This window comes from Chlorocebus sabaeus, chromosome 14, assembly GCF_047675955.1.
Source record: "Chlorocebus sabaeus isolate Y175 chromosome 14, mChlSab1.0.hap1, whole genome shotgun sequence".
NCBI classification, from domain to species: domain Eukaryota; kingdom Metazoa; phylum Chordata; class Mammalia; order Primates; family Cercopithecidae; genus Chlorocebus; species Chlorocebus sabaeus.
Genome location: NC_132917.1, coordinates 95944213 through 95969353, shown reverse-complemented (window position 1 = coordinate 95969353; position 25141 = coordinate 95944213). Strand labels below are relative to the sequence as shown.

Genomic DNA, 25141 nt, shown 5'->3' with positions numbered 1-25141 from the left:
GATGTAATATTAAATCAAAGTTATTGTAAGCTTTGGTGTATAGTTAAGCTGTTGGCCAAAGCTCACATTGCTCTTCTATTCCATAGCTCACTTTCTTTGTGGGAGTTAGACTTTCAGTCCTTAAAGTGACTTTCTACTTTTCTCCTTTTCTGTTTTCCTTCTACCCTTGCAGGGCTCTCGTAAGTGCCTTTGCATGGTGTCACAGTTAGATAAAAATTGCCTGTATTTTTTTTATGTCTTTGATCTGGGCATCCCAAGGGTGCCTCTGCAAGTGTGCTGAGACACAACTGTGTAGTGGTAACCAAACCTGATTGCCCAGCAGAATTAAGGGAGGGTTTTTAAAAAAAAGTTTAATTGAAATGCAATTCATATACCATATGCTTCACCCATTTAAAGTGTACAGTTCAGTGGCTTTAATATGTTCATAGAGTATTACCATTGTCACCACAATCAGTTTTAGAAGATTTTCATCACTCCATGAGGAATTCCTTACCTATTAGCAGTCACTTCCCATTTTACCCAAACCTCTCAGCCTTGGCAACCACTAATCTGGCTCTGTATGTTTGCCTATTCTGAACATTTCACTTAAATGGAATCATATAGTATGTGGTCTTTTGTGACTGGCTTCTTTCATTTAGCAAGGTTTTCAAGGTTCATCTGTGTTATAGCATGTATCAGTACTTTATCCGATGACTGTGATTTTTTAGATTGCTTATTGCAAACCTATGGAATAAAAATCTCTGGGAGCGAGGCCTGGAAATAATTTTTTTTTTTTTCTCTCTCCCTGAGACGGAGTCTCGCTCTGTTGCCCAGGCTGGAGTGCAGTGATGCCATCTCGGCTCACTATAAACTCCACCTCCCGGGTTCACGCCATTCTCCTGCCTCAGCCTCCCAAGTAGCTGGGACTACAGGCACCCACCACCACGCCCGGCTAATTTTTTTTTTTTTTTTTTTTTGTATCTTTAGTAGAGGTGGGGTTTCACCGTGTTAGCCAGGACGGTCTCATCTCCTGACCTCATGATCCTCCCAAAGTGCTGGGATTACAGGCATGAGCCACCATGCCTGGCCGGAAGTAATTCTTAAAAGCTGTTTAAAGGAGAATTCTGACCAGTCAGGTTTAGAAATCAGTGTATCTAAAATCAGAAAATTTATGACAGAAAATAAGAGCTTGTCCCTGCTCTCCTATGGCCACTTAAATCCAGACCTTTTCATCTAAAATGCAAATATGTTTAGCATTTTTCATACACATTCCTGTCTTTTTTCCACCTTCTGCTGTCTTATGTAGATACTGATAATATTAAACCTGTACTCTTCTCATTTTCTGCATAAGCCCCTGTTTTGTTGTCCAGCTGTGTTTTTTGGGTTGGAGAGTTAGGTCTGCAATAAAATCATGTTATTTCCCCTTTGGGTGTACAAATGAAACAATATGAGCAAATGCAATCTGTATTTTTAAAGTGATGGAAATAACTTAATTTTTTTTTTCAGGGCACATGTTGCTAAACTTAAGTCGTGGAAAGCAAGATTTTTTAAAAGATATTGTCGAGTCTTTTGCCAACAAAAGCGGGCAGTCTGCATTATATGATGCTCTGTTTTCTAGTCAGTCACCTAAGGATACATCTTTTCTTGGTAGCGATAGTATTGGAAACATTGATGTACAAGAACCAGAGCTTGAAGATTTGGCTAGATACGATGTTGGTAAGTTACATGTTTCAGAGGAAACTGTTTGCATCTTAATTCTTATAAATTGCCCATAATCTTATTACCCAGAAATAATGACTTAATATTTTCCTGTATTCCTTTCATGTGTGAGTTGGGCTGGGGGGAGTTCGAATGTGGTGCTGTGGAGGTGGCATGTATTTTTTTGTTGTTATTGTTTTTGAGACCAAGTTTTGCTCTTGTCGCCCAGGCTAGAGTGCAGCGATCTCGGCTCACTGTAACCTCTGCCTCTTGGGTTCAAGCAATTCTCCTGCCTCAGTCTCCCAAGTAGTGGGATTACAGGTGCCCACCACCAGGCCCGGCTAATTTTTTGTATTTTTAGTACAGACGGGGTTTCATCATGTTGGTCAGGCTGGTCTCAAACTCCTGACCTCAGGTGATGCACCTGCCTTGGCCTCCCAAAGTGCTGGGATTACAGGTGTGAGCCACCGCGCCCAGCCTTGTTGTTTTTTGAGACAGGGTCTTGCCTTGTCACCCGGGCTGGAGTGTAGTGGCATGATCGTAGGTCACTGCTACCTTGAACTTTTGGGCTCAAGGGATTCTCTTGCCTCAGCCTCCTGAGTAGCTGGTACCTCAGGCACATGCCACTCTGCCCAGATAATTTTTTTTTTTAATTGGTAGAGACAAGGTCTAACTCTGATGCCCAGGCTGGTCTCAAACTCCTAGGTTCGAGTGATCTTCCTGCCTAAGCCTCCCAAAGTGTTGGGATTAGGCCCTGCAGGCACAGTGGCTCACATCTGTAATCCCAGCACTTTGGGAGGCCGAGGCGGGCAGATCACCTGAGGTTAGGAGTTCGAGACCATTCTGGCCAACGTGGTGAAACCCCGTCTCTACTAAAAATACAAAAATTAGCTGGGCTTGGTGGTGTGTGCCTGTAGTCCCAGCTGCTCGGGAGGTTGAGGCAGGAGAGTCGCTTGAACCCGGGAGGTGGAGGTTGCAGTGAGCAGAGATCACACCCCTGCGCTGCAGCCTGGGCAACAGAGCGAGACTTCATCTCAAACAGTGTTGGAATTATAGGCATGAGCCACTGCATCTGGCCATATTTTTCATCTAAATAATGTTTATACTATATGTATGATTTATCTTGCTTTCTTCATGAATTCTCTACCATAGTCTCTGTATTAAAAGTATAAATATCACTTTTATTGGCAATGTAATCTTTTTTATGAAGTCATAATTTGCTACTTTCTGTTACTGGGCATCCAAGTTGTTTTCAGCTTTTCCACTGTTAATAATCATACTCTGATAAAAACTTCAACAAAAAGTGTCTTCATTGCAAGTTATCTCCATAGAGATACCTAAAATCAGAATTACTGAGACAAAGGACATTAACATCTTTTAAGTCTTGCAAATTGCCAAAATGACAGAAAGATTATACCTCTTTATGCTTCCAGAAGTGCATAACCTTTTGTTTTCTTTTTTGTTTTTTGAGATGGAGTCTTGCTGTGTCGCCCAGGCTGGAGTGCGGTGATGGAGTCTCGGCTCACTGCAACCTCCGCCTGCCAGGTTCAAGCAGTTGTCTTGCCTCAGCCTCCCAAGTAGCTGGGACTACAGGCAGGTGACACCATGCTTGGCTAATTTTTTGTATTTTTTAGTAGAGACGGAGTTTCACCATGCTGGCCAGGCTGGTCTCGAACTTCTGACTGCACATAACTTTTTCAGTATTGACTTTCTTGTAGAAAAACAGATTTCTTTACTATACCTATGGATTAATATAGTGGTGTTCCATTGCTTTAATGACTTAACTGAAAGGAAAACCCATTGTTTTGGAATTTCTTATTAGGTTAGGTGTTCTTTATTTGGCTTTTCTCAGTTGATTTTGGTTTATTGAGTTCTAGTCAGTGTCATTTTTTTAGATGGACTTAAGCATTCTTCACTACTTTTTTAATTAAAATTTCTAGAAATAAGTGAGAATGCATTTAATAAGAACATGAGATTTTGCCTAACATAGAATTCCCCCCAGCTTTGATATAGAAAAGCAGTTATATAATTAAGATATATATAATGTGAATTAATTGTTTATTTTGGCAAAACTAATGGCACAAAGAAAATTTGCAAAACCTTAAGCCGATTTTTTAATTTTATTTCAGGCGCTATTCGGGCACATAATGGTAGTCTTCAGCACCTTACTTGGCTTGGCTTACAGTGGAATTCATTGCCTGCCTTACCTGCAATCCGAAAATGGCTAAAACAGCTTTTCCATCATTTGCCCCAGGAAACCTCAAGGCTTGAAACAAATGCACCTGAATCAATATGTATTTTAGATCTTGAAGTAAGCAGAGATTTTAACAAATTAAATATTCTGAATTTTGTTTAATTTTTTTTTTTTAACTTAACTTTTCCTTAAATAAAACAGGTATTTCTACTTGGAGTAGTATATACCAGCCACTTACAATTAAAGGAGAAATGTAATTCTTACCACAGCTCCTATCAGCCGTTATGCCTGCCCCTTCCTGTGTGTAAACAACTTTGTACAGAACGACAAAAGTCTTGGTGGGATGCAGTTTGTACTCTGATTCACAGAAAAGCAGTGTAAGTAGTAAAACAAAAATATTGCTTTAACTTAGTGCGTAGGTTTTAACAGGGATTTAATCCTCATGTGAAGATTTAATTTGTCCTGTGACCCACTAACATATATGTATGTAAGTGCTGAACTGTGTATTTAGAAAGCTATTTTAGTAAATTAAACTATTTTTTAGACCTGGAAACTCAGCAAAATTGCGACTTCTAGTTCAGCATGAAATAAACACTCTAAGAGCCCAGGAAAAACATGGCCTTCAACCTGCTCTGCTTATACATTGGGCAAAATGCCTTCAGAAAACGGTGAGTTTTCAAGTATAAACATTTTAAAGAACATTACCTTAGTTTTTTAAAATCATGAACTTTTTATTGAAAGTCTTTTTGTTCTGAAAACAGCAGCTTGTTCATATTATGACAGATGAATGTGTTTTTTATTGCTACAAAATAGTTAATGTAGTTAAATATAAGCAGTTAGAGGAGCAATGCCTGGCACACAGTGAATATTATGTATTAGCTGAGCTGTTACTGTTATTCCTTAATAATTAAGTTCTGATAATTATTCAACCTAAAAATTAAAAAAAATTAGCACAAGACTTTGTAAGTAAGAGCATTATAGATCTTTCTAAATATTTAAGGTGTGTTCTGGGTCAGGATTAGGTGTGGATGGTCAGCCTTTTGAACAGAATGACACTACAGAAGAGGCAGGTTTCAGCTGTCTAAAAATGGCAACTGTTAAAAAGTAGTTTGGATTGCTACATTAGGGTGGTATCATTAGAAGTGTTTAAAAGTTGAGTGTAGAGGCCAGGCACCATGGCTCAACCTGTAATCCCAGCACTTTGGGAGGCTGAGACAGGCGGATCATGAGGTCAGGAGATCGAGATCATACTGGCTAACATGGTGAAATCCCGTTTCTACTAAAAATACAACAACAAAAAAATTAGCCAGGCGTGGTGGCGGGCGCCTGTAGTCCCAGCTACTTGGGAGGCTGAGGCAGGAGAACGGCATGAATCCAGGAGACAGAGCTTGTAGTGAGCCGAGATCGCGCCACTGCACTCCAGCCTGGGCGACAGAGTGAGATTCCATCTCAAAAAAAAAAAGAAAAAACACAAAACGTTGAGTGTAGAATGACCACTGGTATTAAGTGGTTTAGTTATTACAGCATTTGGAAGTTGAACAAATGACTACTGAGGTTCCATTTGGTTTTGACTTGAAATTTTAGCCAGTTCTTACAACTTGTAAATGAACTTTAGATCTAATCATGCGTGTTCCTTAAAGGTGTGTGCTTTTAACTTTCTTTTTTAGGGCAGCGGTCTTAATTCTTTTTATGATCAACGAGAATACATAGGGAGAAGTGTTCATTATTGGAAGAAAGTTTTGCCATTGTTGAAGATAATAAAAAAGAAGAACAGTATTCCTGAACCTATTGATCCTCTGTTTAAACATTTTCATAGTGTAGACATTCAGGTAACAGAGTTCCTTTGTGAATTTACTGGAGATGGGAATTTCCAGTTTATAGACAAAGACATGAAGCTATAAACTGCTTAAATTAATTGTCTTGTTATTTAATGGTAATCTTGTTTTCTAAATTGACTAGCTCTCACAAATAAGATATGACAGAGAAGAGTAATGAGTTGCTTATCTCTTAAGATCATATAAAATCTTTGGAAAATCATTTGGGTTTTATATTCTGAGTATAAACAGTTTGACTGAAAACTATTCTGTGTGTTTAGGCATCAGAAATTGGTGCATATGAAGAAGACGCACACATAACTTTTGCTATATTGGATGCAGTAAATGGAAATATAGAAGATGCTATGACTGCTTTTGAATCTATAAAAAGTGTTGTTTCTTATTGGAATCTTGCACTGGTAAGTAGATGTGGTACTTGAGCGAAAAGTTTTATTTATTTGTTTGTTTGTTTATTTATTTATTTATTTTTAAAGACAGGGTTTCTTTGTTGGCCAGGCTAGAGTGTAGTGGCACGATCTTGGCTCACTGCAACCTCTGCTTCCCAGGCTCAAGCGATTCTTGTGCCTCAGCTCCCGAGTAGCTGGGATTACAGGCATGAGCCACCATGCCTGGCCAAGCTAAAAGTTTTTTGTTTTAAAAACCTGATTATTTCATAAAAGCACTATTTGTGTAGATTTTTCACAGGAAGGCTGAAGACATTGAAAATGATGCCCTTTCTCCTGAAGAACAAGAAGAATGCAAAAATTATCTGAGAAAGACCAGGGACTACCTAATAAAGATTTTAGATGACAGTGATTCAAATCTTTCAGTGGTCAAGAAAGTAAGTAGCAGGTTGTTGTATGTATGTTCTTACTGATAACTCACTGATCAGTGTTTTTGCGTTGGTCTTACATTTTGGTAATTTCAAAAATACTCAGTAATATGTTGTTACTAATGCATAGAAGGGATGTGTGTGTCTATATATCTTGCTTTGTCTTTGTCTTAGGTTTGCTTGCTTTGTCTTAGGTTTGGTGAGTCTTTTTAAACTTGGAAATCTAGGTATATGTTCTTAAAAAGTACTTCCTGGGGAATTAGAAAAGATTTCTAAGATAAGACATTGATTTTGTTATCTTAGCAATGTAATCAAAACAAATATAACCTCAGGACTAATTCTTAATGAACTCTGCTGAAATTGAAAGTTGTTGCTGACAACTTAAGAGCATTTCTTCTCATCTTCATCAGCCATTATGAACGCCCTTGTTTTCTTGCTGTCAGCTGTTTGAGATTGTCATGATGATGTTAAATTATGTTCAGTCTTCTGAGTGTTTTGTTGATTAATTTGTGTTGCTACTCTTTTATTAGGATTTATGTTGTCTGGTGTATTGTAGCATCTCTATTTCTGTCACCATTCAAAATCAGTTAGAAAACATCAGTAACTTATTATTTTGTTCACTTGGAAAAGCTTTCCAAGTTAACATTCTTTTATCATTTTCATGGCTAACAGAAGTAATAGAAAGAGCGTGGACTTTAGAATCCGAAGATGTTAGATTGTATACCATTTTTCTGTGTTCATGAAGAAAAAAATTATAGAATAAAGACAAAAAAATAAAAATTATACAAAACAACAGAAAAAGAAAGATAATTTAAAAAACACTTTCACATATATTATTAAAGGATAAAGTGCTTATTAAAGTGACAAAAATGTAAATATATCATTTTAGAGTTTTTACTTTTGGAATTTTTTGCAAATGAAAGCTGTTAATTAATGTCTTTTATTTTTAGTTACCTGTGCCCCTGGAGTCTGTAAAAGAGATGCTTAATTCAGTCATGCAGGAACTCGAAGACTACAGTGAAGGAGGTCCTCTTTATAAAAACGGTTCTTCGCGAAATGCAGATTCAGAAATAAAACATTCTACACCGTCTCCTACCAAATATTCACTATCACCAAGTAAAAGTTACAAGGTAAACAGGGAAGAAATGAATCATTTCATTGTGAAATATGTTTCTAAGTGTTTTAAATACTGTTTTATTATTTTAATTTTTTTTAGTATTCTCCCAAAACACCACCTCGATGGGCAGAAGATCAGAATTCTTTACTGAAAATGATTTGCCAACAAGTAGAGGCCATTAAGGTAAGTTACTTAATTTCTCTAGCTATACTTTTTATTCCAAGATTCCTTCCCTGGCCATTCCCTTGCTTTTTTTCTGAAGCTGGTCAGAATGTCCCCTTGCCATCCAAATAGTATGGCAAGGGGACATTTTGTCTTTTTTTTTTTTTTTTTTTTTTTTTTTTTTTTTTAAAGACAGGGTCTTGTTCTGTTGTGCAGGCTGGAGTGCAGTGGTATGACCACAGCTTACTGCAGCTTCAACCTCCTAGCTCAAGAGAGCCTGTTAGCTCAGCCTCTCGGGAAGCCAGGACTACAAATAGTCACACGCCACCATGCCCAGCTAGTTTTTGTATTTTTTGTAGAGATGGGATTTTGCCATGTTGCCCAGGGTGGCCTTGAACTCCTGGCTCAGCCTCCCGAAGTGCTGGGATTGCAGGTGTGAGCCACTGCGCCCAGCCTACATATCTCAGTCTTGACCCTTTACCATATTTTGTTTTGTTTTGAGATGGAGTCTCACTCTGTTGCCCAGTCTGGAGTGCAATGGCGCAATCTTGGCGCACTGCAAGCTCTACCTGCCAGGTTCAAGTGATTCTCCTGCCCCAGCCTCCCGAGTAGCTGGGATTACAGGCACCTGCCACCAGGCCTGGCTAATTTTTGTGTTTTTACTAGACACAGGGTTTCACCATGTTGGCCAGGCTGGTTTTGAACTTCTGACCTCAGGTGATCTGCCCACCTTGGCCTCCCAAAGTGCTGGGTTTATAGGCGTAAGCCACCACGCCCAACCCTTTACCATATTTTTGAAAGTACTTTATGTGTCTCTCTCCTCATCTTCCACAAAATTTGAGACCTTCAAAGGTAGAGACTGTTTTATTTAAAATATTAGAATTCCTGGCACAGAGAAGGTTCCTGAGTGATTCAACTACTGCAATGTACTAATCATATTCTGGTCTATGAGTTCATTCCCAGATTAACTGTGGAGTACATGTGTTTCAAATTTATAGCTAGGAATTAAAAGTGGTCTGAGCTTCAAAAAGTCTTACTGTATTTTAATACTTCCATATGAATTTGACTTAATTATGTAAGGAAATAGTTACGTATGTATATGTTATTTTAACAATAGGGTTCAAAGGAGTTTGGCTTTTTTGGAATTGGAAATACAAGTATGTTCTTTCATGCTTATCAGGCAAGAACTAAATTACTCATACTTCTAAAGTTACACCAAGGATATGCTGATATGTGGTGATTATTACAGTGTGATCAGCAGTGCTTGCAACTCAAGAGAATACTATTTGGTGGGGAAGACATTTTTGAATTTGCACCAAAATTTTGAATGTTAATTTCGTGTAGTCGTGGCCTATGATAATTACATACAATTTTGACTTAACATACAGGTTTCAGGCTAGCGACATTGTATTCTCTGGAAGTATAGTGGAGCACTAGTCCATTAGCTTGAAAGCTTGGTGCTAGTACTGACTCTGCCATTAATTAATGATCTTGGGCCAGTCACTTCCTTTGTGACTGTTGGGCTTCTTATCTTTAAAATGAGAGAATTATTGAAGCCAGTTCACATTGAATGTTAAAAATTACAGTTAAAACAGTGATTGCAAATTCACAGCTGTGTTGCGGATACCAACAGTGACCATAAAGTTTTCCAGGTGATTCCACTAGTTTCTTATTTCTTGGATGTGTGTATGTAGCATCTGGACTAGGCACTGTAGATGAATGAGTGGGGGAAATTTTATTTAGCTTGAAAATTTGAGATGGTTTTGGACCTCATAGTTAGGTCGTTCTGGGAAATTTTTATTTGAAACACTTGTAGAAAAAGAAAGCAGACATGCTAGATCTGTCTCTGACCTCACTTGTTACAACTGGTCAGATTCCAGGGCTGATACAGAGAAGTTTGAAACTTTTCAAAATTTACCTGTTTTCTGATACCACTACAGTTTCTTTGGAAAAAGAAAGAATTTCCTGTTAAGTGTCTGTTTTGTAAGGGGACATTTTGTAGGTGCTAGGGTTGGGTATGGTGCTGTCATTTAGTTTTCTTCAGCAGAGATCAGATAGCCACATAGCTACACTAGATGGCATTGTATCTATCTGCCATCTTGTCAAGGCAGCAGAGTTGTGTTAAGAAAACATTTTTGGAGTCAGATCTGGTTCAAATTCCAGCTATTATTCCCTGCATCCCTTTCTCTCATTTTAAGGTAGGAGCCAATATTGTTTACTGTCTACAGTGTAGACAGCATAAAAATTAAGAGTTTAAGTGCATTGGACATATTGTTATATACATAATAAATTCTCTGCAACTACTACTTTTTTCCCTTTCCGGGTGGGGCATTTGAACATCACCTTGACAATTAGTTGTATTTTGTTACAGCACGGGGTTAAGTGAAAAGCTAGTTTGGGGAGGTGATTTGGAATGTCAAGTAGTCCAGATGGACAGAAAAGTAAAGCAGTGTAGAAAGAACACACTGAAAAGATGTTCAGTGTAATGTTAGAGGACTGTGAAAGTTGGGGAAAGAAGTTTAATTTGAAGTTACTTGTTTTTTGAGCAGGGAATTGTCTTGGCTGGAGGTGAATGTCAGAAAGATTAATGTAGGCAAGTGTAGAATAGAAACGAAGGTATGATCATTTAGGAGAGGTTATTTGTTTAGGTGAGAGAGTTAACGAATTAGGTTTTGTATTAAGGAATGAAAATGGGAGCAGGTAAAGTTTTAACAAATTAAGAATCATATTTTAAAATCGGCACCAGGTACCTAGAACTCATTGGCAAATAGAATTTTTCAAAAGATATAATCAGGGCCAGGCACGGTGGCTCACGCCTGTAATCCCAACACTTTGGGAGGCTGAGGCAGGCGGATCACAAGGTCAGGAGATCGAGACCATCCTGGCTAACACCGTGAAACCCCGTCTCTACTAAAAATACAAAAAATTAGCCGGGCATGTTGGTGGGTGCCTGTAGTCCCAGCTACTTGGGAGGCCGAGGCTGGAGAATGGCATGAATCCAGGAGGCGGCGCTTGCAGTGAGCTGAAATAGTGCCACTGCAGTCCAGCCTGGGGACAGAGCAAGACACTGTCTCAAAAAAAAAAAAAGATACAATCAGGGCCAGGCGTGGTGGGTCACACCTATAATCCCAGGACTTTGGGAAGCCAAGGCGGTGGATCACTTAAGGTCAGGAGTTCAAGACTCGCCTGGCAAACATGGTGAAACCCCGTCTCTACTTTAAAAATGCAAAACATTGGCCGGGTGTGCTGGCTGACGCCTGTAAATCCCAGCTATTCAGGAGGCTGAGGTGGGAGAATTGCTTGAGCCCAGGAGGTGGAGGTTGCGGTGAGCCAAGATTGTGCCATTGCACTTCAGCCTGGATGACAGATCGAGACTCCATCTCAAAAAAAAAAAAAAGAAAAAGAAAAATCAGTTATTTAAATTTAAAAGAGTAAGTTTCCCCAGCACTGTTTCTGGCATGATATAATTAAATGTTTAAAATTATTTGATTTTTTTTTCTTCCAATAGAAGGAAATGCAGGAGTTGAAACTAAATAGCAGTAACTCAGCGTCCCCTCATCGTTGGCCCACAGAGAGTTATGGACCAGACTCAGTGCCTGATGGGTATCAGGGGTCACAGACATTTCATGGGGCTCCACTAACAGGTGAGCTGGCAAGTGGATAATCGCATATTTTAGTAAAACTACTTTACTAGCCTCTTTTAAGTAGATAACTTGTGAAATCACCTTGTTTATATATATTTGTTAATGTACATGTCAACGTCTGTTTATATGTTACTTCAAAAGCTATATTTGGTGTTACTGAGATTTTTATAACCCCAAGCAGAAAAGACGAGCTGTATGTGATCATGTGTATATAAAGGCTTAAAGAACCCTTAATCCACACCTCAGATAAGCTGTCTGAGATGAGATTATTCCTTAAATTGAAAAATGTTTATGAATAGAGTTATGCACTAAGAAATGCTTAATTAAGAACCTACACCTCTGGGGAATTATTTTGATGATAATGATGAGAGGCAGGACATTATATAGGAAATCTTACTTAATTTGAAATATTACGGTTACATAAAGAAAGAAAAGGACTTTGGACCTGAATCATACTGGGTTTTTAAGTTGTGCTCTGTCACTGTAATAGCTGTGTAAGTTAACCTGTTTGAAATGTGGAGATAATACTTGCCTCACATAATTATTATGAGCATTTGTGTATGTGCAGATGGGCGTGGGTGTATATCAGACATTTATTAGAGTATACAGTAAACAGTTAATGAACTAAGGTTACTATTAGTGTTTACTGTGGGTTGGCTATGTGCAAAAGTGCTTTGTGAACGTAATTTTATTTAATTACAGTAACTTAGAATGGCTGGTACCATTATTAATCCCTTTTTTATAAATGAGGAAATGGATAAAGAAAGATTAGGTAACTTACTCATTATTATACAGCTAGTTATTGATAGAACCAATATTCAAACTCCAGTGGTGTAACTCCAAAGCACTTGCCAGTATAATACATTGCTCCCAGGCAGCCAGAAAAAACAAAAAATGTTCCTTTTTCGTAAGACAGACTTCTGAAATGGTAGTAGTGCACATTTTTTTTCTCTCTCTTTTTAGCCCAGGAAAGATTTAGAATCTAGTTTAGATGAGCACATTTGTGTGATGGTTCATATAGTTAAAGCAACCCCACTAGCCTTTTGCGATGGTATCTTCTCAACACAAGCAAAATAACAGAAAATCTTTGTGAAGTGAAGCTTATTAAATGTCATAAGTCATAGATAAGTATATGAAATGTCTAACACTCAAACCTTATTTACTTAAAAACCTTACGCATCACATAGGTCCTTGTAAGAGGATAAACAAACGGGCTGACCTTTTCTGGGGCTTTTTTAGTGCTGTGTGCAGTCAGTTATTTGGTGCCTTTTGGGTCATGATTTCCATTTCTTCTGTGTACAGGTATAAAAGGTCTTCTCTTCTTTTACAAGTATATAAATACAACATTCTCATTGTCTCATTTTATTCTTGCAATGACCCTATGAAATGTGTACAAACAGCACGTCCTCATTTTACAATTGAGAAAAATGGAGACTCCAGTCACAGAACAGCTTTGTGGCACTGAAAGGGGGAGAGCCAGGATCTCCTGATTTCTGTTCCTGTGTTCATAGATTTTTTTTTCCTTAATAGTAAACATATCAAGATGGTCTTTATTTTTTTAAAATAAGATGATTAAAATTAAAGATTAATAAGCTCGTAGGAGATACTCAGAAGTACTGAACAGGTTGAAGAAAACTAAAAACTAACCATCTTATTAACATTTCTTATATTTGAGAGCACTTCCTTCTGGTTCTTTCTCTATACATATAGTATTTTTTATGAGATTGTTACTATGTTAGTATGTTGTGTGTGGATGAGCTAGCCTGTTTTTTAAATGTTACTTTAGTTCTGAGCATTTTTAAACTTAAATGTTTTTGAATATTAATGAGTTTGTGGTATCCCATCACATGGAAGTACTGTAAATTCTGTTCCTTTATTTATGTTGTTTCTGGTTTATGCCATTACAAATTCTAGGACACTGTCCTAGTTCTGTAGAGTATTCAAAATATTCAGTTTATGTTCTTACCAGTAGTATCTGATAGTGCCATCTTCGCACTTTTGCTAATGCTGACTTACTAGTTTATAAAATCCTTTGCCAATTTGTAGGAACAAAAGTGATACAAATTTTTAAGTTTTTTTAATACTAGTCATGCTCAACAGTTTGTGCAAATGGCTGTTGGCAGTTTTGCCATCTTCAACGTGGGTACCTTCCAGCTGTTTGGTTTCTTTGGTAAAACTCACAAAACAGATGGAGAAGAGTTTGTGTATCAACATGAGTGTTAATGTGTTTTTTTTAAGCAAACGAACACATTTGTGTTCCTTGCGAGATCCTTTGCATGAATTTGTCAGGTAATTTTTTTGACCTGAACATTTTCATAATAGCTTGAGTTTGCACGATGCAGCCTTGTCATTTTGCAGATTTTCGAGGCTCACTTCAAAAACACGGCCCTTGAAGCTATTATATTTCTTTCCTAAATTGTCTATTCATGTGGTGCTTTCAAAAATTAGATTACTTTTAGTAGATTTATTAGAGCTCTTTAGTTTTTTTCCCCACAGTTTAGAGTCAGTAGTCAATTAAAGTCCCTACTTAAATTTTAGACTTTAAGATTTTTTTTTTTAATTTAAAATTTTATTTTTTTATTTTTTCTTTTTGCTTTCATGCAGACAGACATCTTGTAAGACTTTAAGATTCTTGGGCCATTTTCTGCCAGGTTGTTCTGTGTTCTGTGCCTGCTTCCTCCCCATAGTAATTTCCAAATAGCTATCCTCACTTCTATTAGGTTTCCAAAATCAAACTTGGGCTTCTGGCTAGCCTTTTCTAGGTCTTGATTTTTCAGTGCTTTCCAGAGGCAATTGTTTGGAACCTCTTGGCACAATTTGTTTCTTCTTCCATGTACAGGCATAAAAGGTCTTTTGGTTGTTTTCTGGTAAAACTGTCATAAAACAGTTCAAGCAAATGACTGTTGGTAGTTTTGCTATTAACATGGGTGCCTTCTAGTTGTTTGGGTTCCTGGTAAAACACAGAACAGGTGGAGCAGATAGTTTACATCAGCATGAGTGTTGATGTGCTTTTTGTTTTAAGCCAAGGAACACATTTTGTGTTATTTGTGAGATCCTTTCCATGAATTTGTCAGGTGATTTTTGAGCTGAACATTCTCAGTAATAGCTTTAGTTTACAAAATACAACCTAGTCTTTCTGCAGATTTTCTAGACCCACTTCAAATGCATTGACCATCAGATGGCATCTTGGTTCCTTATGTCCTTTCTGTGACTGAATGTCCATAATTCCACATCATACTGATCTTTCTTAGAAAAGGCACCAGCTTCTTTCTTCTTTATTCCTTTTTTAATGCTTGTGAGGTAGTTGTTCTTGTTGATCACGCGATGCTATTCTCTTATTCTTCATGTCATATTTAGCAGTTTTTTTCTAGTTTGTCATTTGATAATCTCCTTGATTGGTGTATTTTGATGTACAGAAATTTAAAATTTATGTAGTTAAATCTTTCTTTAATTTCTATTGTTTTTGTATTTATAGCTCTTGCCTAGATAGTCTTAACTGTAGTATAGACTTTAACAGTGTTTTCTTTATTTTCTTTTTTTTTTTTTAGTTGCAACTACTGGCCCTTCAGTATATTATAGTCAGTCACCAGCATATAATTCCCAGTATCTTCTCAGACCAGCAGCTAATGTTACTCCCACAAAGGTAACAAAGGAATAATTTATACATTTATAATTATTTCCTTTTTAAATTGTTTAGGGTTCCTTCAGAGAAATTCAAGAAAGCAGTTCAGTATTAAAACTTTTATGTCCCTTAAGGTGTAGATAATTTAAATTTATCTCCAGATACAGAAATTATACTTTGTGTTACAGTAAGTGTGAATATTTAGAATATTTTAAAAATGGGAGTGGTAGTGGTGGATCCTTCATCATTCTGTTTTAACAGAAATAGAACTACAATGCCCTCGCTGACCCACTATGTGGTAAGTACTTTCAGGCCTGATACAGCTATATATATAACAATTGATTGAAGACTCAAAATTACAGTGGTAGTTGAATGTGATAGCTTTGAGGACAGAGTGATGGGGTGCATTTAGACCCTTGCTCTTCTGCTTATTTTGACCACAGGCAAATTTCTTAACCTCTCAATGCATCAGTTGCCTCATATGTAAAATGAGGATAATAATAATACCTTAATTCATAGGGTTTTTGAGGATATTAAAATGAGATAATAAAGTGCTTAGAATAGTGCCCAGCTGGCACATTAATAAATGCTCAATAAATGTTATCATCATCATCATCATCATTAACAATATCATTTGATAAATTGTTTAGGAATGAAGATGGTATTTATTTTATGACTTTAGTTGTAGATTTTAAGATGCTGTAATTAATTTTCATTATATCCCAAGTATATATGCAAGTATCTTTGTAGCAATGTGGTTTTCTCTTAACCTATTTATGCCTAGTGTTCCATTATTGGAACACTAAGCTTATGGGAGTTATTTATATCTTACTGCTCAGGGTCATTGCCAAGGTCTGATTTTTCACACAGAAAATTTGCAGCCTCTGGCATAAACAGGTTAATGATGTGTACTACATCCCCTAATGATATCTTCTTCACTTAATATTCATGTTTGAAGTTTGTGAGAATTGGTTTGCATTTAGTTATCTGTAGTTTTATAGACAATCTACAAATTGTTTTAACTTTCTGTCTTCTAGGGCCCAGTCTATGGCATGAATAGGCTTCCACCCCAACAGCATATTTATGCCTATCCGCAACAGATGCACACACCACCAGTGCAAAGCTCATCTGCTTGTATGTTCTCTCAGGAGATGTATGGTCCTCCTGCATTGCGTTTTGAGTCTCCTGCAACAGGAATTCTATCGCCCAGGGGTGATGATTACTTTAATTACAATGTTCAGCAGACAAGCACAAATCCACCTTTGCCAGAACCAGGATATTTCACAAAACCTCCAGTTGCGGCTCATGCTTCAAGATCTGCAGAATCTAAGACTATAGAATTTGGGAAAACTAATTTTGTTCAGCCCATGCCAGGTGAAGGAATAAGGCCATCTTTGCCAACACCAGCACACACAACACAGCCACCTCCTTTTAAATTTAACTCAAATTTCAAATCGAATGATGGTGACTTCACATTTTCCTCACCACAGGTTGTGGCACAGCCCCCTCCTGCAGCGTACAGTAACAGTGAAAGCCTTTTAGGCCTCCTGACTTCAGATAAACCCTTGCAAGGAGATGGCTCTAGTGGACCCAAACCAATTCCTGGTGGTCAGACCATTGGGCCTCGAAATACATTCAATTTTGGAAGCAAAAATGTGTCTGGAATTTCGTTTACAGAAAACATGGGGTCAGCTCAGCAAAAGAACTCTGGTTTTCGGCGAAGTGATGATATGTTTACTTTCCATGGTCCAGGGAAATCAGTATTTGGAACACCCACTTTAGAGACAGCAAACAAGAATCATGAGACAGATGGAGGAAGTGCCCATGGGGATGATGATGATGATGGTCCTCACTTTGAGCCTGTAGTACCTCTTCCTGATAAGATTGAAGTAAAAACTGGTGAGGAAGATGAAGAAGAATTCTTTTGCAACCGTGCGAAATTGTTCCGTTTTGATGTAGAATCCAAAGAGTGGAAGGAACGTGGGATTGGCAATGTAAAAATACTGAGGCATAAAACATCTGGTAAAATTCGCCTTCTAATGAGACGAGAGCAAGTGTTGAAAATCTGTGCAAATCATTACATCAGTCCAGATATGAAATTGACACCAAATGCTGGATCAGACAGATCTTTTGTATGGCATGCCCTTGATTATGCAGATGAGTTGCCAAAACCAGAACAACTTGCTATTAGGTTCAAAACTCCTGAGGAAGCAGGACTTTTTAAGTGCAAGTTTGAAGAAGCCCAGAGCATTTTAAAAGCCCCAGGAACAAATGTAGCCACAGCATCAAATCAGGCTATCAGAATTGTGAAAGAACCCACAAGTCATGATAACAAGGATATTTGCAAATCTGATGCTGGAAACATGAATTTTGAATTTCAAGTTGGAAAGAAAGAAGGGTCTTGGTGGCATTGTAACAGCTGCTCATTAAAGAATGCGGCAACTGCTAAGAAATGTGTATCATGCCAAAATCTAAACCCAAGCAATAAAGAACTCGTTGGCCCACCATTAGCTGAAACTGTTTTTACTCCTAAAACTGGCCCAGAGAATGTTCAAGATCGATTTGCATTGATGACTCCAAAGAAAGAAGGTCACTGGGATTGTGGTATTTGTTTAGTAAGAAATGAACCTACTGTATCTAGGTGCATTGCGTGTCAGAATACAAAATCTGCTAACAAAAGTGGATCTTCATTTGTTCATCAGGCTTCATTTACATTTGGCCAGGGAGATCTTCCTAAACCTGTTAACAGTGACTTCAGATCTGTTTTTTCTACAAAGGAAGGACAGTGGGAGTGCAGTGTATGTTTGGTACAAAATGAGGGGAGCTCTACAAAATGTGCTGCTTGTCTGAATCCGAGAAAACAGAGCCTACCTGCTACTGCTATTCCAACACCTGCCTCTTTTAAGTTTGGTACTTCAGAGACAAGTAAAACTTCAAAAAGTGGATTTGAGGACATGTTTGCTAAGAAGGAAGGACAGTGGGATTGCAGTTCATGCTTAGTGCGAAATGAAGCAAATGCTACAAGATGTGTTGCTTGTCAGAATCCAGATAAACCAAGTCCATCTACTTCTGTTACAGCTCCTGTCTCTTTTAAGTTTAATACTACAGAGACAAGCAAGGCTCCAAAGAGCGGATTTGAGGGAATGTTCACTAAGAAGGAAGGACAATGGGATTGCAGTGTGTGCTTAGTAAGAAATGAAGCCAGTGCCACCAAATGTATTGCGTGTCAGAATCCAGGTAAACAAAATCAAACTGCTTCTGCAATTTCAACACCTGCCTCTTCAGAGACAAGCAAGGCTCCAAAGAGCGGATTTGAGGGAATGTTCACTAAGAAGGAAGGACAGTGGGATTGCAGTGTGTGCTTACTAAGAAATGAAGCCAGTGCTACCAAATGTATTGCTTGTCAGAATCCAGGTAAACAAAATCAGACTACTACTGCAATTTCAACACCTGCCTCTTCAGAGACAAGCAAGGCTCCAAAGAGTGGATTTGAGGGAATGTTCACTAAGAAGGAAGGACAGTGGGATTGCAGTATGTGCTTAGTAAGAAATGAAGCCAGTGCTTCCAAATGTATTGCTTGTCAGTATCCAAGTAAACAAAATCAAACAACTGCAATTTCAACACCTGCCTCTTCGGAGGTAAGCAAGGCTCCAAAGAGTGGATTTGAAGGAATGTTCATCAAGAAAGGACAGTGGGATTGTAGTGTTTGCTGTGTACAAAATGAGAGTTCTTCCTTAACATGTGTGGCTTGTGATGCCTCTAAACCAACTCATAAACCTATTGCAGAAGCTCCTTCAGCTTTCACATTGGGCTCAGAAATGAAGTTGCATGACTCTTCTGGAAGTCAGGTGGGAACAGGATTTAAAAGTAATTTCTCAGAAAAAGCTTTTAAGTTTGGCAGTACAGAGCAAGGATTCAAATTTGGGCATGTGGATCAAGAAAATTCACCTTCATTTATGTTTCAGGGTTCTTCTAATACAGAATTTAAGTCAACCAAAGAAGGATTTTCCATCCCTGTATCTGCTGATGGATTTAAATTTGGCATTTCGGAACCAGGGAATCAAGAAAAGAAAAGTGAAAAGCCTCTTGAAAATGATTCTGGCTTCCAGGCTCAGGATATTAGTAGCCAGAAGAATGGTAGTGGTGTGATTTTTGGTCAAACAAGTAGCACTTTTACATTTGCAGATCTTGCAAAATCAACCTCAGGAGAAGGATTTCAGTTTGGCAAAAAAGACCCCAATTTCAAGGGATTTTCAGGTGCTGGAGAAAAATTATTCTCATCACAATGTAGTAAAATGGCCGATAAAGCAAACACTTCTGGTGACTTTGAGAAAGATGATGATGCCTATAAGACTGAGGACAGTGATGACATCCATTTTGAACCAGTAGTTCAAATGCCTGAAAAAGTAGAACTTGTAACAGGAGAAGAAGATGAAAAAGTTCTGTATTCACAGCGGGTAAAACTATTTAGGTTTGATGCTGAGATAAGTCAGTGGAAAGAAAGGGGCTTGGGGAACTTAAAAATTCTCAAAAATGAGGTCAATGGCAAACTAAGAATGCTGATGCGAAGAGAACAAGTACTAAAAGTGTGTGCTAATCATTGGATAACGACTACAATGAATCTGAAGCCTCTCTCTGGATCAGACAGAGCATGGATGTGGTTAGCCAGTGATTTCTCTGATGGTGATGCCAAACTAGAGCAGTTGGCAGCAAAATTTAAAACACCAGAGCTGGCTGAAGAATTCAAGCAGAAGTTTGAGGAATGCCAGCGGCTTCTGTTAGACATACCACTTCAAACTCCCCATAAACTTGTAGATACTGGCAGAGCTGCCAAGTTAATACAGAGAGCTGAAGAAATGAAGAGTGGACTGAAAGATTTCAAGACATTTTTGACAAATGATCAAGCAAAAGTCACTGAAGAAGAGAATAAGAATTCAGGTACAGGTTCTGCCAGTGCCTCAGACACAACAATAAAACCCAATCCCGAAAACACTGGGCCCACATTAGAATGGGATAACTATGATTTAAGGGAAGATGCTTTGGATGATAGTGTTAGTAGTAGCTCAGTACATGCTTCTCCATTGGCAAGTAGCCCTGTGAGAAAAAATCTTTTCCGCTTTGGTGAGTCAACAACAGGATTTAACTTCAGTTTTAAATCTGCTTTGAGTCCATCTAAGTCTCCTGCCAAGTTGAATCAGAGTGGGACATCAGTTGGCACTGATGAAGAATCTGATGTTACTCAAGAAGAAGAGAGAGATGGACAGTACTTTGAACCTGTTGTTCCTTTACCTGATCTAGTTGAAGTATCCAGTGGTGAGGAAAATGAACAAGTTGTTTTTAGTCACAGGGCAAAACTCTACAGATACGATAAAGATGTTGGTCAGTGGAAAGAAAGGGGCATTGGTGATATAAAGATTTTACAGAATTATGATAATAAGCAAGTTCGTATAGTGATGAGAAGGGACCAAGTATTAAAACTTTGTGCCAATCACAGAATAACTCCAGATATGACTTTGCAAAATATGAAAGGGACAGAAAGAGTATGGGTGTGGACTGCATGTGATTTTGCAGATGGAGAAAGAAAAGTAGAGCATTTAGCTGTTCGTTTTAAACTACAGGATGTTGCAGACTCATTTAAGAAAATTTTTGATGAAGCAAAAACAGCCCAGGAAAAAGATTCTTTGATAACACCTCATGTTTCTCGGTCAGGCACTCCCAGAGAGTCACCATGTGGCAAAATTGCTGTAGCTGTATTAGAAGAGACCACAAGAGAGAGGACAGATGTTATTCAGGGTGATGATGTAGCAGATGCAACTTCAGAAGTTGAAGTGTCTAGCACATCTGAAACAACAACAAAAGCAGTGGTTTCTCCTCCAAAGTTTGTATTTGGTTCAGAGTCTGTTAAAAGCATTTTTAGTAGTGAAAAATCAAAACCATTTGCATTTGGCAACAGTTCAGCCACTGGGTCTTTGTTTGGATTTAGTTTTAATGCACCTTTGAAAAGTAACAATTGCGAAACTAGTTCAGTAGCCCAGAGTGGATCTGAAAGCAAAGTGGAACCTAACAAATGTGAACTGTCAAAGAACTCTGATATCGAACAGTCTTCAGATAGCAAAGTCAAAAATCTCTTTGCTTCCTTTCCAACGGAAGAATCTTCAATCAATTACACATTTAAAACACCAGAAAAGGGTAAGTACTTTGTTGTTAAAGTTAAGCACAATTTTTCTTTTAATGTTTAGCTTGATGCACTCTTTGTAGGATAATGATGTTGGGATATAAACGATGCTTTGTGAACACCCCCAAAATATTTGAGCAATGTATTTTTCTCCCTTAATAAGTTCACGGTGAGGTTTCAAAGAGCAACAGAACTTAGTTTAAGACATTTCAGTAACTGGAAGATACTTCTATCATGCTAGGGCAGAGCAAAAGAACTCATACAGTGTACGGACTCATGCTTGAATCATGCGCGTTAACGTGAGTCTTTTTTTAAAGTTTTCATTTTCATTTGTTCAGTTTGTCACTCAGAAAACATGATATTGAGGCCGGGCACAGTGGCTCATGCCTAGAATCCCAGCACTTTCGGAGGTTGAAGTGGGCAGATCGCTTAAGCTCAGGAGTTTGAGACCAGCCTGGCCAACATGGTAAAACCCTGTTTCTACTGAAAATACAAAAATTAGCCGGGCATGGTGGTGCGTGCCTATAATTAGCAGCTACTCAGGAGACTGAGGCAGGAGGATCACTTGAGCACAGGAGATGGAGGTAGCAGTGAGCTGAAATCATGCCACTGTACTCCAGCCTGGCTGGGTGACAGAGTGAGACTTTGTCTCAAAAAAAAAAAAAAGAACATGATACTGAGATGTTCTCATTTTATATGTTGTATGTTAGTCTTGCTCATTTATTAAATGAGCAAAGAATGAAACTACAGGGGTAAATGAATATATAAGACAATCAGATTGCTGGTATAAATTGAGGGATTCTGGCTTTTTATGTTTTAAAAGCATATTCATTTTGTTTCCCAAAATGTTAAAAAATGAAATATTCTTTATTTTCTAGGATTTAATTTTAGCCTTTTTAAATCTAATCCCATGGCCTTTTGGACTAGCACCCCTTCCTCACAGCCTGAGAACAAAGGTATAGAACTAGCATTCTCAGTATGAGAGAACAGCAGTTTTTAGCAGCTGGTAGCCCTTAGCAAAGTATTAATAACTGTGGCTGTATGAAATTAAGTACTTAACACTACAACATGCATGTTGAAGAATGCCAGTTTAAGCAAAGCACCTTTTGACTGGTGGCATGACATCCTTTATTGTTGGTTTGTTTTTTAAAATATACTGGGATGCTGATGTGTAATGTACTTCATTACTCTGTTATTTCAAGTCTGCTCAATGAAGACCTATGTTTTATCTAATGTTAATCTTTAGCCACTAACGTTTGCCAGTATTCAAATGTATTGGCAACGGCATGTATACAATATGGAAGAGTGTCCCTGTAGGGCTGTTCTTTTGTGCATGGTTTAGAAAAATGTTGTATTTGAAAATGGACCCCATTTTTAACAGCCAGCATTCTACAGCTTGTGTATTATATATGTTGCACAGATATTTTTAGAAGTGTGGCTACTAGAGTGGAACAAGAAGTGGGATCTGTTGAAGGCCTTCTAGAAAGGTTAGGGAAGTGAAATCTCACCATTAGTGACCAGTAACACATCTTAGCCATGCCAAACAAGTACAATGATAAAGTAACAATCTCTGATTTTTTTTAAGTATACCAGTTTTATTACTGGCTAAGGTAGCTCTTAATCTTTTATTTTTAAAGATACAGTCTTTGAGAAATATGAAAAGTGTGAACTTAAAAGTGGATGTATACTTGCATACAGTTTCTGTGAGCTCTAGGTTAGGAATCCCTGACCTAAGATCGAATGTGTCTATACACTACTGTAGAACAAAGAGCCTTATTCTGTTTTGAATCTGATAATGTCATTGTCCCAAGGCACCTTGAAAATGAAGACTTTAGACATGAGTAAACTGAGGCGAAGAGAGGCTATCTCATTTACCCAAGGTTACTGAGTAATAGCAGAACTGGAACAAGAACCTTTATCTTACAATGTACTGTTATTTCTCCTAGCTAGGAAATGATACTAAGTTTTTGTTTATAATGAAGGAGAAGGACAAATTTAACATTGTGAAAGGAAGGGTGCTGGTTCTCCAGAGCAGTGTCATCCAATAGAAATAAAATATAACCTGTGTATATAATTTAAAATTGTCATTTGGTGCAGGCTTGTGCCTATAATCCCAGCTACTTGGGAGGCTGAGGCAGAGGGATCACTTGAGCCCACAAGTTCCAGGCTTCAGTAAACTATGATCACATCACTACACTCCAGCTCTGGGTGACAAAGCAAGACCACATCTCAAATAAATTAAATAAATAAATTTTATAGTAGCCATATTAAAAAGAATAAAAAGAAACAGTTAAAAAGGGAAACAGATGAAAGTAATTTTATTGATATATTTGATTTCACTCATGATATCCAAAATATCATTTTAACTTCTAATTAACATAAAAATTGATATTTTACATTATTGTTTTTCACCAAGTCTTCAAAATCCAGTGTGTGTGTTTACACTTAGTATTAGCATGTCTTGATTTGGACTAGCCACCTTGTAAGGTTTTAATAGAATGTCGCTAGGCTACCATATTGGACAGCATTAGCTCTCAGAATGTTTCCCTGTCACCAGTTGGTATACATGGCATGCTTCTTGACCGGCTTACTTTATTAAACTCCTTTAGCCAGAAATTCTTCTTTACATTAATAGATCAGAACAGGTTGCATATAGTTTTTTCTCTTTCTAATTTTTTGCCCTTTGCATTGATGGTGGCTGGAGATGGGTGGTTTTCAGCCATATGAATCATCTTAGATTTTATAGTGTTAGTTACCCATAGAGTAACAGTTTTTATTTAATTTTATCTAGTATCATGCTTGAATGTAGACAAAGCAGATGCAACTCTAATCATCTTCCATTCTTGGCAATTGTTAACTTTCCTTACAGGAACTAATCACAGTTGGCTTTGGATTAGTTTCATATGTCTACTAATACTTGCTTATGTTTTCTTTAAGATGTTTTTTAGTTGCTGCAAATGCATGGATATTTTCATAAACCTACTGTATGCTAAGTATAGTTAGGCAACACTTTCAGATTTTTAACCTTTTTAAATTCTAGAAATTAGTAATTCTTTTCAATAACTATTAAGTAAACAAGACTTTTTTGTTTTCTTTGGTTTTAAATAGATTCTATGTTCACTAAGGGTTTTTGGTAGAACACTAAATCAGGATGCTAATTCTAATTCATGATTATCGTACATCTCTGCCTCAAAGTATATGTATTTTTTTTATCAGTATGCTGTTTTAACCTGCAAACAAGTTCTATGGTTTTTATTTTCAGTTAGAGTATTAATGTGAATACTTAATACCTTACCTTTGTCAATTTTTTTGACTGGTGTTACAGCAAAAGAGAAGAAAAAACCTGAGGATTCTCCCTCAGATGATGATGTTCTCATTGTATATGAACTAACTCCAACCGCTGAGCAGAAAGCCCTTGCAACCAAACTGAAACTTCCTCCAACTTTCTTCTGCTACAAGAATAGACCAGATTATGTTAGTGAAGAAGAGGAGGATGGTAAAACTTTTGTTATTTCAAAAACACTGTGTTCCTGCTAATCTTAGTAAAATTGGGAGTGTGGTGTAATTATTTTAAGCCTGCCTCTTAGAACTTATCACTAATATCCTTGCAGGTATATTCACCCTAAATGTATGTGTAAGTGGTCAATGGATATAAGGATTAAAAGGACTGTGATAATTGAGCAAGCATTTTTTGGATGGCTAATGTGCCAGGCACATGTTGTGAGGGGACTTAAAATAATCATAATTTTTCTGGAGTCTTAAAGATGTGGAAGAGAGAGATAAGGCAGACAAGGTTCCAATGGAAAACTTTGTATGCCATTTTTTAAGCTGGGCAGTTAAATAAAAGTCTCAATAGAATCAGTTGGACAGTGGTATACAGTATTGGATTATGGGACAAGGAGAT

The 25141-nt window shown here is 37.6% G+C and overlaps 1 protein-coding gene across 2 annotated transcripts in view; it reads left to right on the top strand.

Moving 5' to 3' along the window:
* LOC103241220 (E3 SUMO-protein ligase RanBP2) overlaps positions 1 to 25141 on the top strand; it is a 69111-nt gene that overhangs the window by 31131 nt on the left and 12839 nt on the right. Inside the window, exons 9-22 of one of the 2 annotated variants that reach the window (XM_073023167.1) lie at positions 1486 to 1695; positions 3807 to 3988; positions 4073 to 4248; positions 4416 to 4539; positions 5539 to 5700; positions 5967 to 6104; positions 6380 to 6526; positions 7468 to 7647; positions 7734 to 7817; positions 11305 to 11440; positions 14989 to 15083; positions 16100 to 21251; positions 22116 to 22193; positions 24563 to 24733. In XM_073023167.1, coding sequence (XP_072879268.1) covers positions 1486 to 1695; positions 3807 to 3988; positions 4073 to 4248; positions 4416 to 4539; positions 5539 to 5700; positions 5967 to 6104; positions 6380 to 6526; positions 7468 to 7647; positions 7734 to 7817; positions 11305 to 11440; positions 14989 to 15083; positions 16100 to 21251; positions 22116 to 22193; positions 24563 to 24733 — 7035 coding nt within the window. The remainder of the gene's footprint in view (positions 1 to 1485; positions 1696 to 3806; positions 3989 to 4072; positions 4249 to 4415; positions 4540 to 5538; positions 5701 to 5966; positions 6105 to 6379; positions 6527 to 7467; positions 7648 to 7733; positions 7818 to 11304; positions 11441 to 14988; positions 15084 to 16099; positions 21252 to 22115; positions 22194 to 24562; positions 24734 to 25141) is intronic. The other variant, XM_073023166.1, reaches the window with a different exon arrangement.